Below are 20,570 nucleotides of genomic sequence, written 5' to 3'. Positions count from 1 at the left end.
ACCGGGTGCAGCTTGGTTGACGTGCTGGAGGAAGTACTGGGGAGATACTGGCTCAGTCACCCCAGACGCCAAGGTGGGGTTGCATCTGATACTAAATGACTCCACCAGCCTGCATCCACCGAGAAGGCGCGGTTCAACCCGCCGTGAAGCCCACTGCGCAGTCGCAGGAGAGAGTCACGAGGCTTACGCAGCTCTGCAGCTGGGCGGGTTCGCGCAGGCGCAGAGGGAGTCCGGGACCCGGGTACTGCTCTTGCGCGTTCCGGGCGCGGGGCCTGGGGCGTTCCGGGGTCCCGCGTGCTTGTTCCTTGCACCCCTCATCCGCTGCCCGGCGACCGGTCTGCTAGTCTGTCTGCCTTACGCCTGCGTCGGGCGCCTGCCTTACGCCTCCCCACCCCCCAGTCGCCGCCATCATGCTGCTGCCCGTGTTCACCCTGAAACTGCGCCACAAAATCAGCCCCCGCATGGTGGCCATAGGGCGATACGACGGGACTCACCCGTGCTTGGCGGCTGCCACCCAAGCGGGCAAGGTAACCGGTCCCACCCGAACTCCGCCGGCGTCCGGATCCCGCCTCTCATACTGCCCCGCCCCCAGCCCACATCGCCTAGCAACCAGGCGCTGCTGTCCTTGGCCTCGGTCCTATCATTATGGGGTTTCAGAGGAGCAGCTTCAGAGTAGTGACCTTTTTTATAACCAAGTTCTTAGTGTTGGACCATATTGAGAACAGATCAGGAGCTTAGGGAAGAGAAGGCCCAAGAAGGAGGAGAGCTTGGCCAGGATTAGCAGTGATTGCTGACTTCAGATTCCTGCCCAGAGCCTCTGCTTGCCTTATGGAGTCTCCTCCACATTTGCCTCTTTACCGGGAGGAAAGGGGAAAAAAGACTGCACAGATCCCAACGTTAAATTCAGATTGTACTTTTGGCTGTTGATCATGTACATTCAGATTTCCTCCTGTAACTTAAATATTTACTATGAGCCACATACTGGGGTAGAGTCACAGAAACAAAAGATGACTTTTAAAAAATTCACATTTGATACTTATATATGCCTTCTAAAAGTGTTGACCTCATCTTATCTCTGAATCTCCAAAATCTAGCATGCAAGAAGTGTCAAATGTAGATATGGACGTTTGTTAAATGACAAGGCAGATCAAGGCCCTATGTATTGATAGAGGCATGCACAAAATATAAGGACTATAGGGAATTCAAAAATACAATTTCTAGCAGGGATAAAGCTTTATATCTGTTAATTCTCTCAGCATCGTTGCTACAAGGCCAAAGAATACTAGCGTAGCGTAGGCATAGTCGATTCTTGCTTTACTGACTTCTTAATTCCATAGCCTTCAGGACTGAAACAAATAACAGCAGCCATATGATGTATGGGAAGTAGTCACTAATTGCTAGCTGCTGTTATTTTCTTTTTGTTTGAAAAAACAAACACATATGATTAGAAATAGTTTTACTGATTAGAAATAGTCCAGAGAGTGCTGGAGAGATGGCTCGAAGGTTAAGAGCACTGGCTGCTCTTCCAGAGGTAATGAGTTCAATTCCCAGCAACCACATGTTAGCTCATAACCATCTGTAATGAGATCTGGTGCCCTCTTCTGACCTACAGAAATACATGCAGGCAGAACATTGTATACATAATAAATAAATAAATCTTTTAAAAAGTTAAAAAGAAAAAAGAAATAGTTCAGAGAGGTTCAATTTTAGTGTCTGAGAGTGCTCAACCAGAAAGTTCTGGAAAGGAAGCTATGTGGGGTACCTCACGCCCCTAATCCCAGTACAAGAGACTGAGGCAGGAGGATTACCACCAATTTGAGATCAGTTTGCGCTGTAGAGCAAGATCCAGTTTAGAAAAAGAAAGCAAGGTGTGGAAGTAGATTGAAAGCATTTTGTTGGACCTGGTGTGGTTGTCAGTTACACTTGTGGAATGAGTTTTCAAGGCCCGTGCGTGTAGGACGTGTGCTACTTTATATGCCGTGTCGTGGGGCACATAGCTGGAGCGAAAAGGCGCGTTTAAGTGGGTTATGATCTCATTAACTGGTATGATGAGGTAAAGTGCTGAGCATTGGGCCTGATGTGTGATGATGTGGTTAAGGGGGACTGGCAAAGCTGATATAGTGGTACACACCAGTTATTCCAGTTACTGAGGAAGTTGGGATCATAAATTCAAAGCTAGCCCCTTGTCTTGGTTAGGGTTTCTATAGCTGCAACAAAACACCACGACCAACAGGCAAGTTGGGGAGGAAAGGGTTTATTTGGTTTACACTTCAGCATTGCTGTTCATCACTGAAGGAAGTCAGGACAGGAACTCACACAGGGCAGGATCCCAGAGGCAGGAGCTGATGCAGAGGCCATGGAGGGGAGCTGCTTACTGGCTTGCTTCCCGTGGCTGGCTCAGTTCAGCCCACCTTCTTACAGAACCCAGGACCAGTAGTCCAGAGTAGTCCACCCACAATGGGCTGTGTCCTCCCCATTGATCACTAAATGAGACAATGCCTTACAACTGGATCTCATGGAAGCATTTCCTCAGCTGAGGCTCCTTCCTGTCTGGTGACTCTAGGTTGTGTCAAGTTGACACACAAAACCATCCTACTCACCTGGGTTACGCAGGGAGACCCAGTCTCAAAATTGAAATTTAGAAAGGGGGAGAAGGTAGGGAGATTCCTCACTGGATACAGGCACCTACTGCCAAGCCTGATGACCTGAGTCCTAGCCTAGGGGCACATGGTGGAAAGAAAACTGACTCTTGTAAGTTGCTGTCTGACCTCCATTTATGTGCCATGGAGCCTGAACACAGGAAAGATCATGCAATACATAAAAAGGCTGATGATGTAACTCCACAGGAGAATGCTTGCCTGTCTGTCGCATACTCCACACCCTGGGTTCAATCTCCAGTGCTGCCCCTGCCTCAGGCACTGACAAGCATTCAGAACAGATTTACATTTGCATATGCATACTCGTGACACAGCAGCAATATAACAGGCTGAAGATATCCCATTGATTCTATCTTACCAGAGATTTTCAACCTGTGGGTCATGACCTCTTTATTGGTCTCCTATCAGATATCCTGCCTATCAGATATTTGCATTACAATTCATAACAGTGGCAAAATCACAGTTATGAAGTCACAATGAAATAATTTTATGTTTGGGGGTCACCACAACATGAGGAACTGTATTAAAGGGTCAGCATCAGGAAGGCTGAAAACCACTGCCCTAGCCCCTAATTTGAGGCTGTGCTTGGGCACTTAACTCTACAGATATGTGATAAATGGAGTTTCACCTCTGGAGCTAACATTTGAGAGTACCAGACAGTTAACAGACTTCATTGGAGAAAAGTATTTTTCTCTTGCAAGTGGGTACCAATTGCAGACAGATAGCTTCTTGGTTAGGGGTGGGAGCCTGTGTCCATTTCCTGCTGCTCCGGGCACAGAGACCCATCTGGCTTGTACCTGTGCTACCACAGTCTCAGAATTCATATATGCATCAGTTCTGTTGTATCTGGAGGACACCGTGTCTTTGGAGTCGTTCATCCCCTTTGGCTGTTAACAATCTTTTCTTTTCCTCTTCTGCATAGCTCCCTGGGCCCCGAGGGGAGGGTTTGATGAAGACATCCCTTTAGGACTGAGTGTTCCAAAATCTCTCTGCCTCTCCATATTGTCTAGTTGTGAATTTTTATTTGTTCCCATCTACTGCAAAAAGAAGCTTCTCTGAGGATGGTTGAGTGAGGCACTTACCTATGGGTATAGCAGAATATCACAGGAGTTGTTTTATTGTTACGTTCCTTGAGCAGAACAATAGGATTTGGTTTTCCCTTAGACCAGTAGTTCTCAATCTTCTCAATGCTGTGACCCTTTAATATAGTTCTTCGTGTTGTGGTGACCCCTCCCAACAATAACATTATTTTTGTTGCTACTTCATTGCTGTATTTTTGTTACCACTGGGAATTGTAAATAGTCTGATATGTGACCCTTGTGAAAGGGTCTTTGACCCATAGGTTGAGAACCATTGCCTTAGGCTTGGCCTGTCCATTCTCAGGGTTTTGGTCACTGGAGCAGTGTGAGGCATGAGTTCCATCTCATGGAGTAGGCCTTAAATTCGGTTAGAAGGTGGTGGGTTACTTCCACAGTGTATCTTGCAGGCAGGCCACCTTTGTAGATCACAGGGTTTGTGACTAGCTTGATTACCTTTCTCCTCTGGTATTGTGCAGAGCACTTTCCAGTTCCGTGAATGCTGGTCAGTAGGGTGAAGCTTCTCGTTGGGCAGCAGCTTGACTTCTCCAACTTTTCCATGCTTGATGACATATGTAAATGTTGTCTTCAAAGGTAGGGTCTTAACACCAGTTCTGACAAGGATGCTTTAGAAAGAAGTTTCTCTAGGATTTTTGTTTTGTTTTTTACTTTACATATAGCAATATAGTTTACATATTAAATAACACTAATAAAATGGTTCTGAAATAGCTTTAAATAGAAGTAAAAAGAGAAAAATTCCAGGTTACTACCACAACAAAATACCAACAAGAATGGACATTTTCTAGATGGGTCATTGCAACAGATGTATTCAGTGACTAGTCATGTCTTGTTCTTACAGCAGTGAAAGTCAAAGCAAGCCCAGTCATGACCTCAAAGGACCAACGCATGTTGGACTCTTTTGCAATGTAAAATGGTTCTTGATACTTCAGTACACAGAAAAGTGAATTCACAGGTCCACCACCACCACTACCCCCCCCTCTCTCTCACACACACACATACACACACACACACACACACACACACCACTCTCTCTCTCTCTCTCTCTCTCTCTCTCTCTCTCTCTCACACACACACACACACACACACACACACGGCTATGTTTTTTTCCCTGCATTCTGTCTTTCCTTATCATCTAATTTTATTCTCTGTCTAATATTATTCTCTGTTGGTCTCCTTTCTAAATTTTAGACTTCCCCCACTTACACCTGTTTACATATATGCATTTTAAGCTAGGATCCACCTCTGAGGGAGAACATACAGTCTTCTCTGAGTTTGGGTCACCTTGCTTAATGTTATGAACATTGGTGTTTTTTTCTTGGGGGCATTTTTTTCTCTCAGTATAGAGCTGGGGAGTCCGCTGATTTAGATCACCAGTGGCTCAGCTAGGACAACACTGTCATCTACCGCCATTCCTTTGAAGGAAGTGTCTGTTCATCAGGCAGTTGAAGGGACAGGAGGCTCCCTAGGGACTCTTTCTGTGTGTAGACGAGACCAGGAGCAGCCTCACTCTGAGTTTCTTGTTGCTTTTGGCAAAAACTTGACTCTCACTCCAGACTAGAGTGCACGAGTCACTTCTCTTTCTGTTTTTTTCTCAATGTCTAATTTCTACAAAACTCCAAGACTCTTTGTTAAGCGCTATTACAATATGTTCATGATTCAGCCTGTCACTTGCAACCCGGGCCTTAATCTTCTGACCCCGTACAAGTCAAGTGCGATTAATGTTGCTAAGAGCTTGTAAATATCTCACACAGGAGACCATTAAACAATATTCAGTTGCTACACACATTTTCTTCATGTTTTCTGGTTACTTCTTTTGAATATATTTTAAATGTATTAATTTGTGTATGTGTATATGAGTGTGTGTGGTGCCACAGTGTGCGTATGGGGGTCACAGGAAGCCAGCTCTCTGTGGGAGTCAGCCCTCCACGTGGGTCCTTGGGACAGAATGCAGGTTTGGCGGCAAGCTCCCTTACTGTTCAGCTGTCTTACTGGCCCCATTTTTTCCTACAGTATTATTTTTCCTAAACTAATTCTTGTAGTTAATAACTTGAAATTAATACTGTATTTATACTAAAGGAATGAAATATTTAAAATTGGGGCCCAGGGACTCCAATTTAGTGGTTTTCATCCTTCTGTCATGATGTTCCCTTAAAGTTGGTGTTTCTGTTTTGTTTGTTTTTTTAAGATAATAAAAATTTTCTCAGTGAGAGGGAGCTGGAGAAGTGGCTCAGCGGTTAATAATTTTACTGTTTTTGCAGAGGACTGGAATTTGGTTCCCAGTACCCACATCGTCAGCTCATAACCCCTTGCCTCCGGCTCTAGGGAATCCAATGCATTCTTTTGTCCTCTACGGGAGCCCAAACACATTTGTACATTCAGGCACGGAGAGATACACCTTAGTAAAAATAAAATTATAAGCAATTTCTCCAGTGCAGTGTCACAGTTGTACTATATAACCCCGTTCATTGTAGCCCTTTAGAAGCCACAGGTCGTTCTGACATTGAAGGCACGGCACCCCACAGCCTGTTCTCCATCACTGCAATGTCACCCCACCTGAGAATGTCTGACTTAAGCTTCATTTCCACAGGTGAAGCTCAGGGAAGTTGAATGACTTATGAAGTCACTCAGATGATCAAATTTATGATAATCAAAACAGTTGAATTTCTGTCTTTGGGACTAATTTTAATTTTTGATCTTACTAATGGGGACTATGAAACAGTGTTCAAGAATTTGATTTTTATGAGGAGTTTGAAGCTTGTAAAGCACATTAATTAAACTGATGGGCTATTTTAAGGGCTCGGAAGGGGATTTACTCGGCTGGTGTGGAAGACACTTTGGGAAGTGCTCTTCTGGTTCCTGTGGTTATGGGCTGTCTGGCATCAGCTTCCTGTGCTTACCACCAGGGAAGACAGCCCTGTCTGAACCCTTTGCACCCCACTGGTGGAGCACATGGTGAAACTGGGGCTTGCTCTTCACTCTGACGGCAGGGCTGGGAACACTGGATTTCCATAGTTCACAGACTGGAAGTTAACTTCCCACAGAACTGTGGATGAGCATCTTTTCTTTCTTTGTTTTCTGAGAGAGGGTTTCTCTGTGTAGCCCTGGCTGTGCTGGAACTCACTCTGTAGACCAGGCTGGCCTCAAACATAGCAATCCATCTGCCTCTGCCTCCTGAGTGCTGGGCTTAAAGGCATGCACCACCAGGCCTGGCCTTACATAAATATCTCAAACTTTATAGATTAAGGTGACTTCTTGTTGTTGGAATCCACTAAACAATCTTTAAAACATATCATGTCAATTTGGCACTTAAGAGAATATGGCTTTTATGTTTTTCAGGTTTTTATTCATAACCCTCATACACGGAGCCAACATTTCAGTGCATCTAGAGTCTTCCAGAGTCCCCTGGAGTCTGATGTTTCTCTCCTCAACATTAACCAGACAGTCAGCTGCCTGACTGCAGGAGTCTTGAACCCTGAGCTTGGCTATGATGCTCTTTTAGTGGGAACACAGACAAGTCTTTTGGCTTATGATATCTACAATAATTCAGATTTGTTCTACAGAGAGGTAAGTATTACCCCCTTTAACCATCAAGTCCCCATTACCTGTTAATGCCCATGTCTCGAAAAAACATTGAACTCAGAGCCTTTTGTGTATAGCAGTTAAATGTTCTATCACTGAGCTGCTGTTGACAGCCCTTGTTACTTTATTTGAGGACATTTGTTGCAGTATCTTCTTTGTGGTTGCAGTGGGGAACTCAGCTTCACTGCTGTTTGTTGTATATGTAGCCTATTTGTTGGGTTATGGTTATTAAACATTTGGTGAGAGTCATGAGTGTCTCTAACATGTGTATCTGTGACACCATCTGTCAAGATCTGTTGGGAACCCAGCAAACAGTTCTCTGATGGCCTTAAGCACCATGGAGGGCCTTCCTGTAGCCTGCTGTTTACAAGTGCTGCAGTTTTAATGCCCGAGCTATCCATATTTCTTTATGGGAGAGACAGGGCAGAAATGTTTTAAAAATCACCTATAAACAAACAGCATTTGCCCACCCAGATTTGTGAGTCTGTGTTTTGAGATTAGGTCTCACTGTTGCCCAGGCTGCTCTTGAACTTGTGACCCTCCTACAGTCCCCCGAGTACTGGGATTATAGACGTAGACCAGCTATGCCTGATTACAGAGTTCGTTTGTTTGTTTGTTTTTTCTAAGACAGGGTTTCTCTGTGTAGTTTTGTAGACCAGGCTGGCCTTGAACTCACAAAGATCCGCATGCTGCATCTGCCTCCCGAGTGCTGGGATTAAAGGCGTGCCTCAAACTCACAGAGATCAAACTCTGCCTCCTGGGATTAAAGGTATGCACCACCACTGTTGGCTGCTGTGTATTCTTGTGACCAGGGGAGGAAAGGGTTTATCTCAGCTTACAGGTTACAGTCCTTTGTTGCAGGAAGTCAGGGCAGGAACTCTGGAGGAAGGCTGCTTTCTGGCTCTTAGAGCTCATGCTTAGCTGTCTTTCTTTTAAAAAGTTATTATTATTATTAATTATTTTATGTGTGTGGGTGTATGTGTATGAATGTCTATGCACCACTTGCATGCCAGGTGCCCTTGAGTGCCATAAGAGGCTAATGGATCTCCTGGAACTGGAGTTACCAACAGTTAGGAGCTACAACCTTCTGGCCTCTGCAGACAAACAAAATAAATGAATCTTTAAAAAAATTAAAAGCCAGCCGGGCGTTGGTGGCGCACGCCTTTAATCCCAGCACTCGGGAGGCAGAGGCAGGCGGATCTCTGTGAGTTCGAGGCCAGCCTGGTCTACAAAGTGAGTTCCAGGACAGCCTCCAAAGCTACAGAGAAACCCTGTCTCGAAAAACCAAAAAAAAAAAAAAAAAAAAAAAAATTAAAAGCCAGAGGTGTAATTGTGAAGCCAAAGGGCCAAAGGCCTTCCTCCTCCTACTCTTTCTCCTTACCCTTCTTCCTTTTTTTTTTTTTTTGCTGTTTATTTTTGAGTTAAGAGTCTCACTAAGTTGCCCTGGCTCATCTTGAACTCATCGTGAAGCAGCCAAATATGCTGGCTACTTTTTTGTCATCTTGACACAAGTTAGGGTTATCTGGAAAGAGGTGACCTCAAATAAGAAAATGCCCATATTAGACTGGCCTGTGGGCAAGCCTCTGGGGGTATTTTCTTGTTTAAGGACTGATGGGGAAGGGCCCAGTGCATTGTGGGCAGTGCTACCCCTAGCCAGGTGATCCTAGGCTGTGTGAGAAAGCAGGATGAACAAGCCGTGGGGAGCAAGCCAGTAGGCAGCACTCCTCCCTGTCCTGCATCCAGGTTCCTGCCTTGGCTTCCCCTGATGATGGACTGTAAGGAGTAAGTCAAATAAACCCCCATGTAGCCCAGTTGTCCTCAAGCTTGCAAGCCTGTATTATAACCCTGCACCATTAAGCTAAATGCATTTTTAATAGTTATTATTAAGTTGCTCCCTAGGGGGCTCTTGTTTTTCTACCTTCCTGTTAGATTATGAGAGTACTTTAGCAGTTACGGATTTTTTTTAAATCACTGTTTATATAAGAAGGGGAAATGATTACCAGTCAATGTTTTCATTTCATTGGCTATTGATGCTTCCTTTCTACTGAGTTTCTTGTTCATTGTTTTCTTACTGGCTATTTATTAGCGGAAAACTAAGTTTAATATATTTATTAACTCATTTCCCAGTTCATTATTACCTTTTCTGCCTGCCTGCCAACCTACCTACCTACCTACCTACCTACCTACGTATCTATCATCTGTCTGTCTGTCTGTCTGTCTGTCTGTGTATCTATCTATCTATCTATCTATCTATCTATCTATCTATCTATCCATCTGTTGTTCTTTGAGTCAGGGTCTTGATGTGTTTGCTGATCTCAAACTCTGAGGGTCAGGCAATCCTCCTGCTTCAGCCATGTGCTTAGCTGAGACTACAGGTGCTACCCTGTCTACTTATTATTTACTATTTAACTTTATGTTTTGATTGACTGGTCTTTTGGCAATTTAAATTTCTTATGAGTGTTGTATTCACACACACACACACACACACACACACACACACACACACACACACACACACACCAGGCTTTCTTTTGGGCCATCAACTAGCTCCTTAATATTAGTTATGAATGCTAAACCTTAGCTTATGCTCATTTCTGGCTAACTTTTTTTTAATTTAAATTAACCTGTTTCTTGTCTATAACACCATAAATAAAAGACCCAGAGATAGATATTGGGGTTCAAGCTTCAAGCTGAAGATCAGAGAAGCAAAGCAGCCAAGCTACTAGCTCTTACCTCTACCTCAGACTATGATCCTGTCTCCATGAGCTCTCCACTAAGCCTCAGACTTGCCTTTCCTCAGCATGGGCTGGAGACTAAATCTCAGAATGCAGCCTGAGACACTGGGCTCCTGTCTTTTTATATACCTCTCTAGGGCTGGGATTAAAGGCATGAGCTCTGTTAATCGTTTAGACTGATTCAATCTTGTGTAGGCCAGAGTGGCCTTGAACATGAGAGATCCATCTGCTTATCTTCTGAGTTCTGGGATTAAAGGTGTGTGGCCATAATCTATGGCTAGCTAGTTTGGCGGCTGGGATTAAAGGTAGGTATCACCATTGCCTGACCTCTATAGCTTGTGGCTGGCTTTGCATCCTGATACTTCAGGCAATCTTTATTAAATCATAAATAATATATCACCACACTTGTCATCTACATTTTGCCTCAGGACTTTTACCTTTCTTTCATTCTGTATGTCCTACTCTGATTCTGGTTGGCTGGCAGCTGCCTGGCCCCAGGCATCTCCTTCTCTTCTCCCCTGTTCTCTCTTCTCTCAGTCTCCCTCCCACTTACTCTCTCTGCCTGCCAGCCCCACCCATCCCTCTACTGCCTAGCTATTGGCTGTTCAGCTTTTTATTAGGCCAATCAGGTGCCTTGGGCAGGCAAAGTGAAACAAATGCAACACATCTTTACATAATTAAACAAATACAGCATAAAAAAATGCAACACACCTTTACACAATTAAAGCAATATTCCACACACATGTATTTTTTTTTCGAATTTTTTAGGTTATCACACACGCCTTGGGTTTCATTCTGGGTGTTCTCAATTGTTCTGCTTCCCACTCAGCTCCCCATCTGCTTCCCTGTTTTTCTCGGCAATTTTTTTTTTACATGTAATTTACTAGCTTTTCTGTTTCCTACCTATTTCCTTTTTTGGGGTAGCCAATCTTTTCTTTATATTTTTGTATACTTATATATATATATGTATATGTATATATATGTAATTTATGATGTATTTCCCCCCACATACACATGTATATTTAAATGTTTCTTACTTAAAGATTATATAATGCTAGGTGTGGTAGTACAGAAAGATTTATGCCTAAAAGGGGTAAATGTATCTCAGAACTTGGGTGTTTAAAGGTGCATGCCTTGTTCATCGGGAGATGACCACACCTCCAGAAGTCAGAAGTCCTAGAGAGTCCTGGATTGCCAGAACCATGTGCTGTAGCAGCTTTTGGGTGGGAGCTGCGCTCTGCATGTACTGGGCTCTCTGCTTGTTCTGCCCAGGTCACAGTGCAGGCCCAGGAGAAGCCTAGCTGCCCTCTTAGGAGACAAGGGTAGAGTCGGTTGAGCATCTATGGGAACAGTGATGACCTCACCCTCAGTCTGCCTGCACCTCACTGTGCCCTGCCTTTTCCCTTGTAGGTAGCAGATGGAGCAAATGCCATTGTGCTGGGGACACTGGGAGACATTGCCCCCCCTCTTGCAATCATCGGTGGCAATTGTGCTCTTCAGGGTTTTGATCATGAAGGAAATGATCTCTTTTGGACGGTATGAAGAACTAAACATTTTGGTACTCTTAAGCGTTCCCACTTTAATTTCCTCTAGATTTTTTTACCACTGATTACATTGAATAATACTTTCAAAAAACCCAATGGACTAATAGGGATGGAGAGATGGCTCTGTTGTTAAGGTACCCTCCTCAAGCTTGAAGACCCGAGTTCAGTCTTCAGAACCCATATAAAAATGTAGAGCCTGGCCACCTACTCTTGTATGTCAGCACTGGGGAGGGAGCCAGGAGGATTCCTGTGGTTTACTGGTCACCCAGTCTAATCCAGGTCAGAACTACAGGCCAGTGAGAGACCCTGTCTCAGAGGAAGTGGATAGAGTTCCTGAGTGTGACACCTGCAGTTGCTGTGACATCTCTAAGTATGCATACACATATACATGTGTACCCATACCCACACAAGAATATAGAATATGCACACATGTATATATACAGTATTTCTCTCTGGACCCTTGCCTCAAAGACCACCAGGGAGTCCAAGTTTGTTGCCAAATGCAAGAGGATTTTTATTAAGCCTGCACACTGGGATTCAGCTGCCTTTGGGAAGGTGTGAACCCCGAGCAAGTTTTAAAGCCTAAAACCACAAACGGGGTGGTGGAGGTGTAAAGGGGTGTTTGGTAATCAGTGCCAGACCTTCATGCAAACATGCATGCTTATGACTGACTGGCTCATTATCTATCTTAGGCAATGGCTGTGCCTGGCTGAACTTTGTGACCGGCATTCTCCTGGAACCCTGAGGTCTGGGGAATGTTTTCAAGTCCTTGAGGACTGAGGTCTAAGAAATATTTCCAAGTCCTTGATGACCACCAGGAGAAGATGTTTATCTTTAAGTGTAGCTGCTCACATCCAAGGACAGGACAGCTTAGTAATTTTCCAACTATTAGGGGGGCTAACTGTTGGGGCTCTTCATACACACAAAAGAAAGAATTTTTAAAAACAAGGTAATGTATATTAACTATAGGTAATGTTGAGAACTCACTGGTAGTTTATGTAAGCCTTCCCTTCATGTAGCTGATATTTTAGATTAAACGACAAGGATGGTTTCTTAATGACTTCCTGCTTTATTTTCAGGTTACTGGAGACAATGTTCACTCCCTGGCGTTGTGTGACTTTGACGGTGATGGGAAGACAGAGGTGTGAGGAGAAGCAGCCGTCAGTGCTGTTCAGCTGAATTCGTTTTCTTATGCCATCAGCTTCTCGTGGCTGTGTTAAACACAAGCTAACGGGTCTTTCTCCCCTCTTCTGCCCTCCTGTCCTCCCCCCTTCTCATTCATCTCTGCTCCTCCTCCTCTTCTCACTGTCTCTGAGACAGAGGAGGATCACTGTGTCCCTGAGACAGAGGAGGAGAGAAGGCGAAAGTTGATGAGGCCCCCGTTATGTTTTATAATCTTATAAACTGCTTCTGACACTTTGGAACATTAAGTCATTTTCAGTTTTGGCTGACAAAGTTATTTCTTTTTTTGACAAAATTATTTCTTTTGACATTATTCTGATAATTCTGTGTTAATATAAGAAATCACCCTAAGAACTCAGATTCTTGAGAAGTTGGTATGTATGCAGTAGGCCCTAACTTAGCCTTACTTTCCGTGGACACTAGGCTCTGGTGTTTGAGACAGGGCATTGTCATGAGTGTACTATTTCAGAAACATAGACAAAAATATATGTTTTTCCACAGTACCGGGATTAATTAAATAACAATAAATTCACAGGGTGCCAAGTTTTTTATCGGCATCAGTTTTCAGGTGTTGCCCCTGGCTGATGCGAACAGACTTCTTTTATTCCAGTTGAGATTACTAGTGTTGCTCTTGGATCACACATTGGATAGCACGGCGTAGCTATAAATCTTTGGAGGGGGGGTTTACAGTGTGGCTGCATGGGGAGGGGGCTAAAAGCCTGAGAGCGAGGGGAGCTAACAGATCTGCAATAGTCCCTGTCACTTGGGGAGCTGAGGTCTGATTCGGGAACCGGTGCAGCAGCTGCTACCGCTATGCTGCCTGCTTGTCTGTCTGTCGTGGGGCTGTGAAGTGAAGGCCATGACCAAGGCTGGGGGATGGATGTGCAGGTGGCAGATTGAGTAGACGGCATCGCTTTCGGGGAATTAGCTAAACTGAAACCCCTCAGTCAGTCAGGAGCTTGACAGGTCACTATGTATGCACCATGCAGTGTTAAGTGCCCGCCTCTTAGTGGAGCCCAGGTGAAGGAGCTGCGTCCTTCCTGGTCTGATAGGTCCAATAAGCTCTCAGGCCAGCTTTCCTGACGTTTTTATTACAGCGTATGCCCCCACAGTCCTGGTTCACCTCAGTAAAATGGCAGCATTCTATTCTACAAAAAAGTCATTTGTCAGTGTGTGTGGCATGGATGGGTGCTCCTGGACAGATGGAACATTCATGTGTTTACCAAGGGGTGAGGCAGTTCTGAAACAGTATGGAACACAGCTGGAGCACACATGCTCGAAAGGCAGCCTGAACACCGCAGGCTTCCATCAGCAGCAGGGGGCGCTGCTGACACGGGGAAGGAGCTTGTCCTGGCAGGCTTGCCCCTCCCTGTGCTGTGGGATCAGCTGGCTGGGGCCACTTCTTCTCTCCTGGCCAAATCAGTTACAACCCCCATGAGCACTGGATTTCTAGAGGGCTGGAACTGCTGGGTAGCAATGGCTGCAAAGGGATGCCTCTTTATTATGAAACTGCTGTGTTTACACCTTGGGCTATGATCCTTCCTTCCCTTTTTCAGCTTCTTGTTGGATCTGAGGATTTTGACATCCGAGTTTTTAAAGAAGATGAGATTGTGGCAGAAATGACGGAAACAGAGGTAGGAACTGCTACTTCAGAGTGGTGACCTCAGGCTGCTAGAGAGAGTGCTGAGCATCACGTCACAGGCTGGGTTGCAGAATGGTAACCTTGGACTAGGTGGGTCGGCACTGCACTCTGAGCAAACTTCTGGGCATCGTCTCATAGCCTAGGGCCTTCAAGAGAAAAATGAGCTTTTTCTTATATATTCATACTTGTTACTATTATTTATTAATAACATTAACGTTTATTATTGTTATTACTGTTATAGACAAGTTCTGACTGTGTAGTTCTGGCTGGCCTGGAATTCAAACTCACAGGTATCTGTGTGCTACCATGCCCCACAGTTTTTGTTTTTTCTGAGATAGTCTCATGAGGGTCTGACTGTTTCTGCCTCTTGAATGTTGGGATTACAAGTGTGCACCACCCTGCCTGGCCCAGATTTATTATAACGTGTAATTACACTTGTGGACAGAGAAGTGAGTGTGAGAAATGAGTGTAAAAAGCAATAGTGTAAAGATTTGTGTCTGTAGAGGGACTGGGGATCCAGTCCACGGGATCGTGCTTGTGTGAGGAGTTTTCCAAGAAGGTGGATCCTTGCTGTCACGCTGGAATTTTGCTGTTTGTTTTGTCTTCTGAGACAGGTTCTCACTCTGTAATAACCAAGGCTGGCCCAGAACTCACTGTGCAGCCCAGGTTGACTTGGAATTCGTGGCAATTCTCCTGACTCAGCCTCCCAAGTGTTAAGATTACAGATATGAGCCACCATGCCTGATTTTTCTGGATATTTTAAAAAATTATTTTATATATGTGGGTATTTTGCCTACATTTAAGTCTGTGAACCATGTGCTTGCCTGGTGCCTGCACAGGCCAGAAGAGGGTGTTGGATCTCCTGGAAGCAGAGTTACAGATGGTTGTGAACCGCCACGCAGGTCCTAGGAATCAAACTTAATCACTGGACCATCTCTCCAGCAGCTTATTAGATTCTTAGAGGGATTTATAGCTTTCCCCAATGGGTTCGAGTGCTGTTGAGCTGGGCTTTTCTTGGTGCTTGTCCTCTTGTAGGAAAGAATTTGTGAGGCAGACTTCAAGTGGTTCAGTTAGCCACGTGAAGCACAGAGATCTCGGGCTTGACGTCTTTTGTGACTATTTCTGAGGTAGATGCCATATTCATGGATGTTGGGTGATGTTTCACCCCCTTAAGCCATATGGGTCTCCCTTTTAGAATATTTTATCTTATAACCTCCTCCTCCACTGGACTAGATCTTGGAGCATTTCTCCTGCCTCAGCCTTTTTGTGATCAGCTTGAAAAACCCACAGTGTTTGGGGAGTGGGATTAAAAAACAGGGGTCGGTTTTGGATACAGAACCTCCCTAGTGCAGCCCTTGGGGAAGTGCTTAGTTCCTGACAGTGGGAAGAAGCCGCAGCTTCAAAGATGTTCACCCTCTAATGGGCATTATCAGTTATCAGGAGCCCCAGGCCTTCACTGCCTGCTGCTTAGTGTCAGAAGGGCTTTCAGATCTAAGTACAGCCAGCAAGGAGATACTTGACTTTCCCTGGTGAGTCACCCAAGATTGAGAGGGCACTGACAGACTTCCACTTAAATCTGGCTTGGTGAACCAATGAGTTATACTGAGGCTACAAACCTCACTGAAGGAAAAATCTCCCTTCCATCTCTCAGTTGTTAGCGCCATACACTTGGGGAAGGGAGAGGAGAGGCCCCGTGTCCCTTGTGAACCTTGTAAGCCCTGCCCATGCTTCCATGAGTGAATGTCGGTGGCTCCGTGGTATGAGAGGCCTGTATGCATACTCACAGCTGTTCTGATTTCAAGATGGCAATGGCCATGTCACCCCTGGAGAACTGAGTTTCTCCATATAGGCATGTGGTTTTATTTATTTATTTATTTATTTATTTATTTATTTATTTCGGTTTTTCGAGACAGGGTTTCTCTGTATTGTTTTGGAGGCTCTCCTGGAACTCGCTCTGTAGACCAGGCTGGCCTCGAACTCACAGAGATCCACCTGCCTCTGCCTCCCGAATGCTGGGATTAAAGGCGTGCACCACCAACGCCCGGCCAGGCATGTGGTTTTATAAGGTTACATGTGAAGTTAAGTTGAGCCTTACTGAACTCCTGTTTTCTTTTTGCAGATAGTCACCTCTCTGTGTCCCATGTATGGCAGTCGGTTTGGTTATGCCCTTTCCAATGGCACAGTTGGAGTTTATGACAAAACAGCCCGATACTGGAGAATTAAAGTTAGTACAGTTAACTACCTCCCACTCTCCACCTCCACCCCTGTTCAGGGATTGTGTACTTCTACGTGGAGAGAACTCTTACTAATTATTGAAATTCTTTTTCAGTCCAAAAACCATGCCATGGGCATTCATGCGTTTGACATTAATTCTGATGGCGTGTGTGAGCTGATAACTGGATGGTCTAATGGAAAGGTACGCGCCCATTAGGAAGTGTATGGGTGGCTCTGCCTGTTAGTATTCAGGCATCTGCACTGGCCTGTGCTCTACCTGTCAGTATTCAGGCATCTGCACTGGCCTGTCCTTGGGGTTCTGACAGGATACGCCCTCAGCTGCAGCCACTAAGAGCACCACCTGTGTGTATTCACTATGCTCCCTTTTAAAAGGGCCCTGCCCACCTCCCTTCTCTTTCTTTCCCTCTCACTGTTCCCCTCTCTCTCTCCCTCTCTTACCTTTCTCCTCTCTCTTGCTACTCCTGTCTCCAGAGGGCAGTTTCCTCCCTTCCCTTTTTATGATCCCTCTCCCTAATTAAAAAAAAAAAACCCTCTACTTAAACCCTGTCACATGGCATCTTTCTCTTGCACGCTGCTTAAGTTTTAACACTACCATCTGCTTATTGGCTGCATGGCGTAGAAGTAAACCTAACTCTCTCTTTCCACATAACTTCTTCCTGCTGTAAGGAGATAAGTCCTTTAAGCCTTGTAAACCACACTTGGGGGAAAAATCTCCAGAGAAATTCTTTCTAAATCTCTTCTTTGAGGATATGGGAATCCATCCATCACACTGATTGTAGGTGTAGGCCAGTATAAAGTTAATAATCTAATAATGAGCTGTGTGAATAGCTCTTTTAAAGCTAACTGGAAACTTCGAATTAACAGGAAGAATCATGTTAGGATATTGCTTTTCAACCTGTAACTTCAAAGTAAAATTCTTTTGCTTCCTTCCTTCCTTCCCTCCTCCCTCCCTCCCTCCCTCCCTTTCTTCTTTAAGATTTACTTATTGTGTATACAGTGTTCTGCCTGCATGTATGCCTGCATGCCAGAAGAAGGCATCATGCTATAGGTGGTTGTGAGCCACTGTGTGGGTGCTGGGAATTGAACTCAGGACCTCTGGAAGAACAGCCAGTGCTCTTAACCTTGGAGCCATCTTTCTAGGCCTGCTTTTGCTTTCTTTTTCATCTTCAAATCAGAATTTCTTAGTGTTTTGGCAAGTCAGGGTTGTTTTGTTAGCTTCCAGATCTCTGTGGATACCGCTGGTACTAACTCCTTTGTCAGAGTTAGACTGCCTAGGCCATCAGCTAACTCCCGCCTTTTTGTCTGCTCTGATTCACTTTTGGCCGGCACCCCTGCCTTCCATTGATGTAACTTAAAAGCAGCTCTCACCTGTCTGCTCCGTCTTGTCCCTGGCTCTTGTAAGGGAAGACTATGTTGTCATTACTGACTAAGGCATTTCAAACACTGATTATGTTTGTCTCTTAGGCTGTGGTAGCGAACAACATTGCCTGGGTACCTTGCAAGCAGTGGGACTTTGTTTCCTGTTGTTCCTGGGTTGGGGACTCTAACATTTCAGTGCAGAGGTTTGGTGTGTGGGGAGTGGCTGTCTTCTCACAGCAGGAGACACTGCAGGACTTCCCAGGGTAGGGGGTGCTTCCTAAAAATACTATCTTCCTGTTTTTGAGATATGGTCCTGTTAATGCTGCCTAAGCTGGCGTGGGGAACTGTACAGCCCACACTGCCTTCAAACCTCCTCTCAACTGCTGGGATTCTAGGTGTGCACCACCACACTTGGCTCTGGAGGCATTTTACATGAGCACTAATCCCACACATTGCAGGTCCTTCCAGTGGTACTAAACCACCATCTTGTGGGTAAGGCTACAATGTATAAGTTTTGGGGAGAAGCAAACGTTAAGATCCTAGCCAACCACATTTATGGGGAACAGAAATTATGGTTGAGTCAAGAATTTGGAGTTATTACCAAGGCACAGTGATATTTGCTTATAATTCCTGCACTTAAGAGGTAGATGAAGGAAGATCTTGAATTCAAGCCAACCTGGGCTACATAATGAGACTATCTCCCAAAGCCAAGGATAAAAGATGCCTTCAGATGGCCAGACCATATGTACGTAGCTGAGGATGACCCTGCATCGATCCTCCCGAGTGATAGGATTGCAGATGTGTGTAAAGCTAACTCTTTTGTTGTTGCTGCTTTTGTTTTTAAACTGTAGCACAAGTGACTTGTATGTTCTTGTTTTATTTTCAGGTTGATGCTCGAAGTGACCGAACTGGGGAGGTCATATTTAAAGACAACTTTTCTTCTGCGATTGCTGGTGTGGTAGAGGGAGATTACCGGATGGATGGCCACGTACAATTAATCTGCTGCTCAGTGGATGGGGAAAGTAAATTGGGATAAGAAAAATCCTTGAGAAGTCAAAATTTCAAAAGCAGAAGTGGCTGTGCTTAGGGTCTTGTCCTCTGTTCAGTCCGAGGCTACCTGCCAGGCACAGCGGATATGAAGGGGAACCTCCTGGACACAAGTGCGGAGCAGGACCTGATCCGAGAGCTGAGTCAGAAGAAGCAGAATCTTTTGCTGGAACTCCGAAACTATGAGGAGAACGCCAAGGTGGGACTCTGCCGGGGGGCGTGGCCTCTGCCGAGGGGCGTGGCCTCTGCCGAGGGGGCGCGGAGTCCAACATGCTGGGACTAGCCAGTTCGGTTTGCAGTGTGGGAGAGTGCCAGGGTGAGTGCTGGGCCCTCTTGACCAACTGCAGAAGTGCGGATTGCTTCAGCCTTTGGGCCACTGCTAGAATGAAGAGGCGTGAGAGCGGAGCATGGTGGCACGTGATGCAATCCCAGTACTCAGGCTGAAAGGAGCCTCCTGGGTGAAGTCCAGACTGCACAGCTAGACCCGTCCCAAGTAAAGGAAGGAGCGAGAAGGGCTTTAGCAGTTAATGCGTGTGGTGCCCTTGCAGAGGACACGGAAGTTTGGCTCCCACCACCTGTAGCAGGCGGTTCACAGCAGCCTATAACTCCACCTTTAGGAGACTGTCTGTCCTGTCTGGACTCATCAGACGTTGCACTCACATACACAGCCCTCCCCTGCCCCACACATAGTCACCAAGTTAAAGCTAAAAATAAAATGTCTTTAAACAGAGAAATAGAGAGACAGACAGACTGACATATTGGTAAAGGGCATGATGAGGTGCAGTGGACACAGATGGGGACAAGCGAGGCATGGGTATTTCTCACAGAGCCAGATACTACAAAGGAGCCCTAACAGGGCCAGCCGGTTTCAGAGGAGTCACAAAGGCCAGATTGGTAGGGGAGGGGAAGTCTATCCTGAAGCTAAATAGCCGTAGTATTTAACTTGGACTTTTGTTCTCAGAGTGACTAAACTGAAGCTGGGGGGTGATGTTTTACAGGCAGAACTGAGCAGTCCCCTGAATGAGGCTGACGGGCAGAAAGGCATAATCCCAGCCAATACCAAGCTCCACACTGCCCTCTCAGTCAACCTGGGGAATGATATACAAGATGCGCATGCAGAATTACGCATTTCCACTTCCAATGGTAAGATTCTATTACACGTGGTTCTGGTCAGTGCCTGTGCTGCCTTGGAGTGGTTCCTAAAATGTCATTTCCTTCTCCTTCCAGATACCATCATCCGAGCAGTATTAATTTTTGCAGAGGGAATTTTTGTGGGTGAAAGCCATGTGGTCCACCCCAGCATTCACAACCTTTCTAGCTCCATCCGTGTCCCAATTACACCTCCCAAAGATGTCCCTGTGGATCTGCACTTGAAGATCTTCGTGGGTTACAGAAGCAGGTGACCCTTTTTGTCACAGGTTATTTCCATAGGGATTTACGAGGGCAAGATGGGTTGGTTTGCTATTAAGTTTACCCTCTGTCAGAGCAGAGAC

The 20,570-nt window shown here is 45.3% G+C and overlaps 1 protein-coding gene across 1 annotated transcript in view; it reads left to right on the top strand.

Annotated features, from left to right (window-relative positions):
* Nucleotides 1-204: 204 nt before the first annotated feature.
* The window catches only part of Bbs2 (Bardet-Biedl syndrome 2), a 32,472-nt gene continuing 12,106 nt past the window's right edge, over nt 205-20,570 (top strand). Inside the window, exons 1-11 of the mRNA XM_040735375.1 lie at nt 205-527; nt 7,091-7,318; nt 11,479-11,604; nt 12,692-12,754; nt 14,351-14,428; nt 16,556-16,660; nt 16,766-16,852; nt 18,917-19,052; nt 19,137-19,276; nt 20,076-20,220; nt 20,305-20,476. Of these exons, the coding sequence (XP_040591309.1) occupies nt 411-527; nt 7,091-7,318; nt 11,479-11,604; nt 12,692-12,754; nt 14,351-14,428; nt 16,556-16,660; nt 16,766-16,852; nt 18,917-19,052; nt 19,137-19,276; nt 20,076-20,220; nt 20,305-20,476 (1,397 nt within the window). The 5' untranslated portion in view covers nt 205-410. The remainder of the gene's footprint in view (nt 528-7,090; nt 7,319-11,478; nt 11,605-12,691; nt 12,755-14,350; nt 14,429-16,555; nt 16,661-16,765; nt 16,853-18,916; nt 19,053-19,136; nt 19,277-20,075; nt 20,221-20,304; nt 20,477-20,570) is intronic.

This window comes from Mesocricetus auratus, unplaced genomic scaffold (genome assembly GCF_017639785.1).
Source record: "Mesocricetus auratus isolate SY011 unplaced genomic scaffold, BCM_Maur_2.0 Super-Scaffold_100045, whole genome shotgun sequence".
NCBI classification, from domain to species: Eukaryota; Metazoa; Chordata; class Mammalia; order Rodentia; family Cricetidae; genus Mesocricetus; species Mesocricetus auratus.
This window is presented reverse-complemented; position numbering and strand designations above follow the sequence as displayed.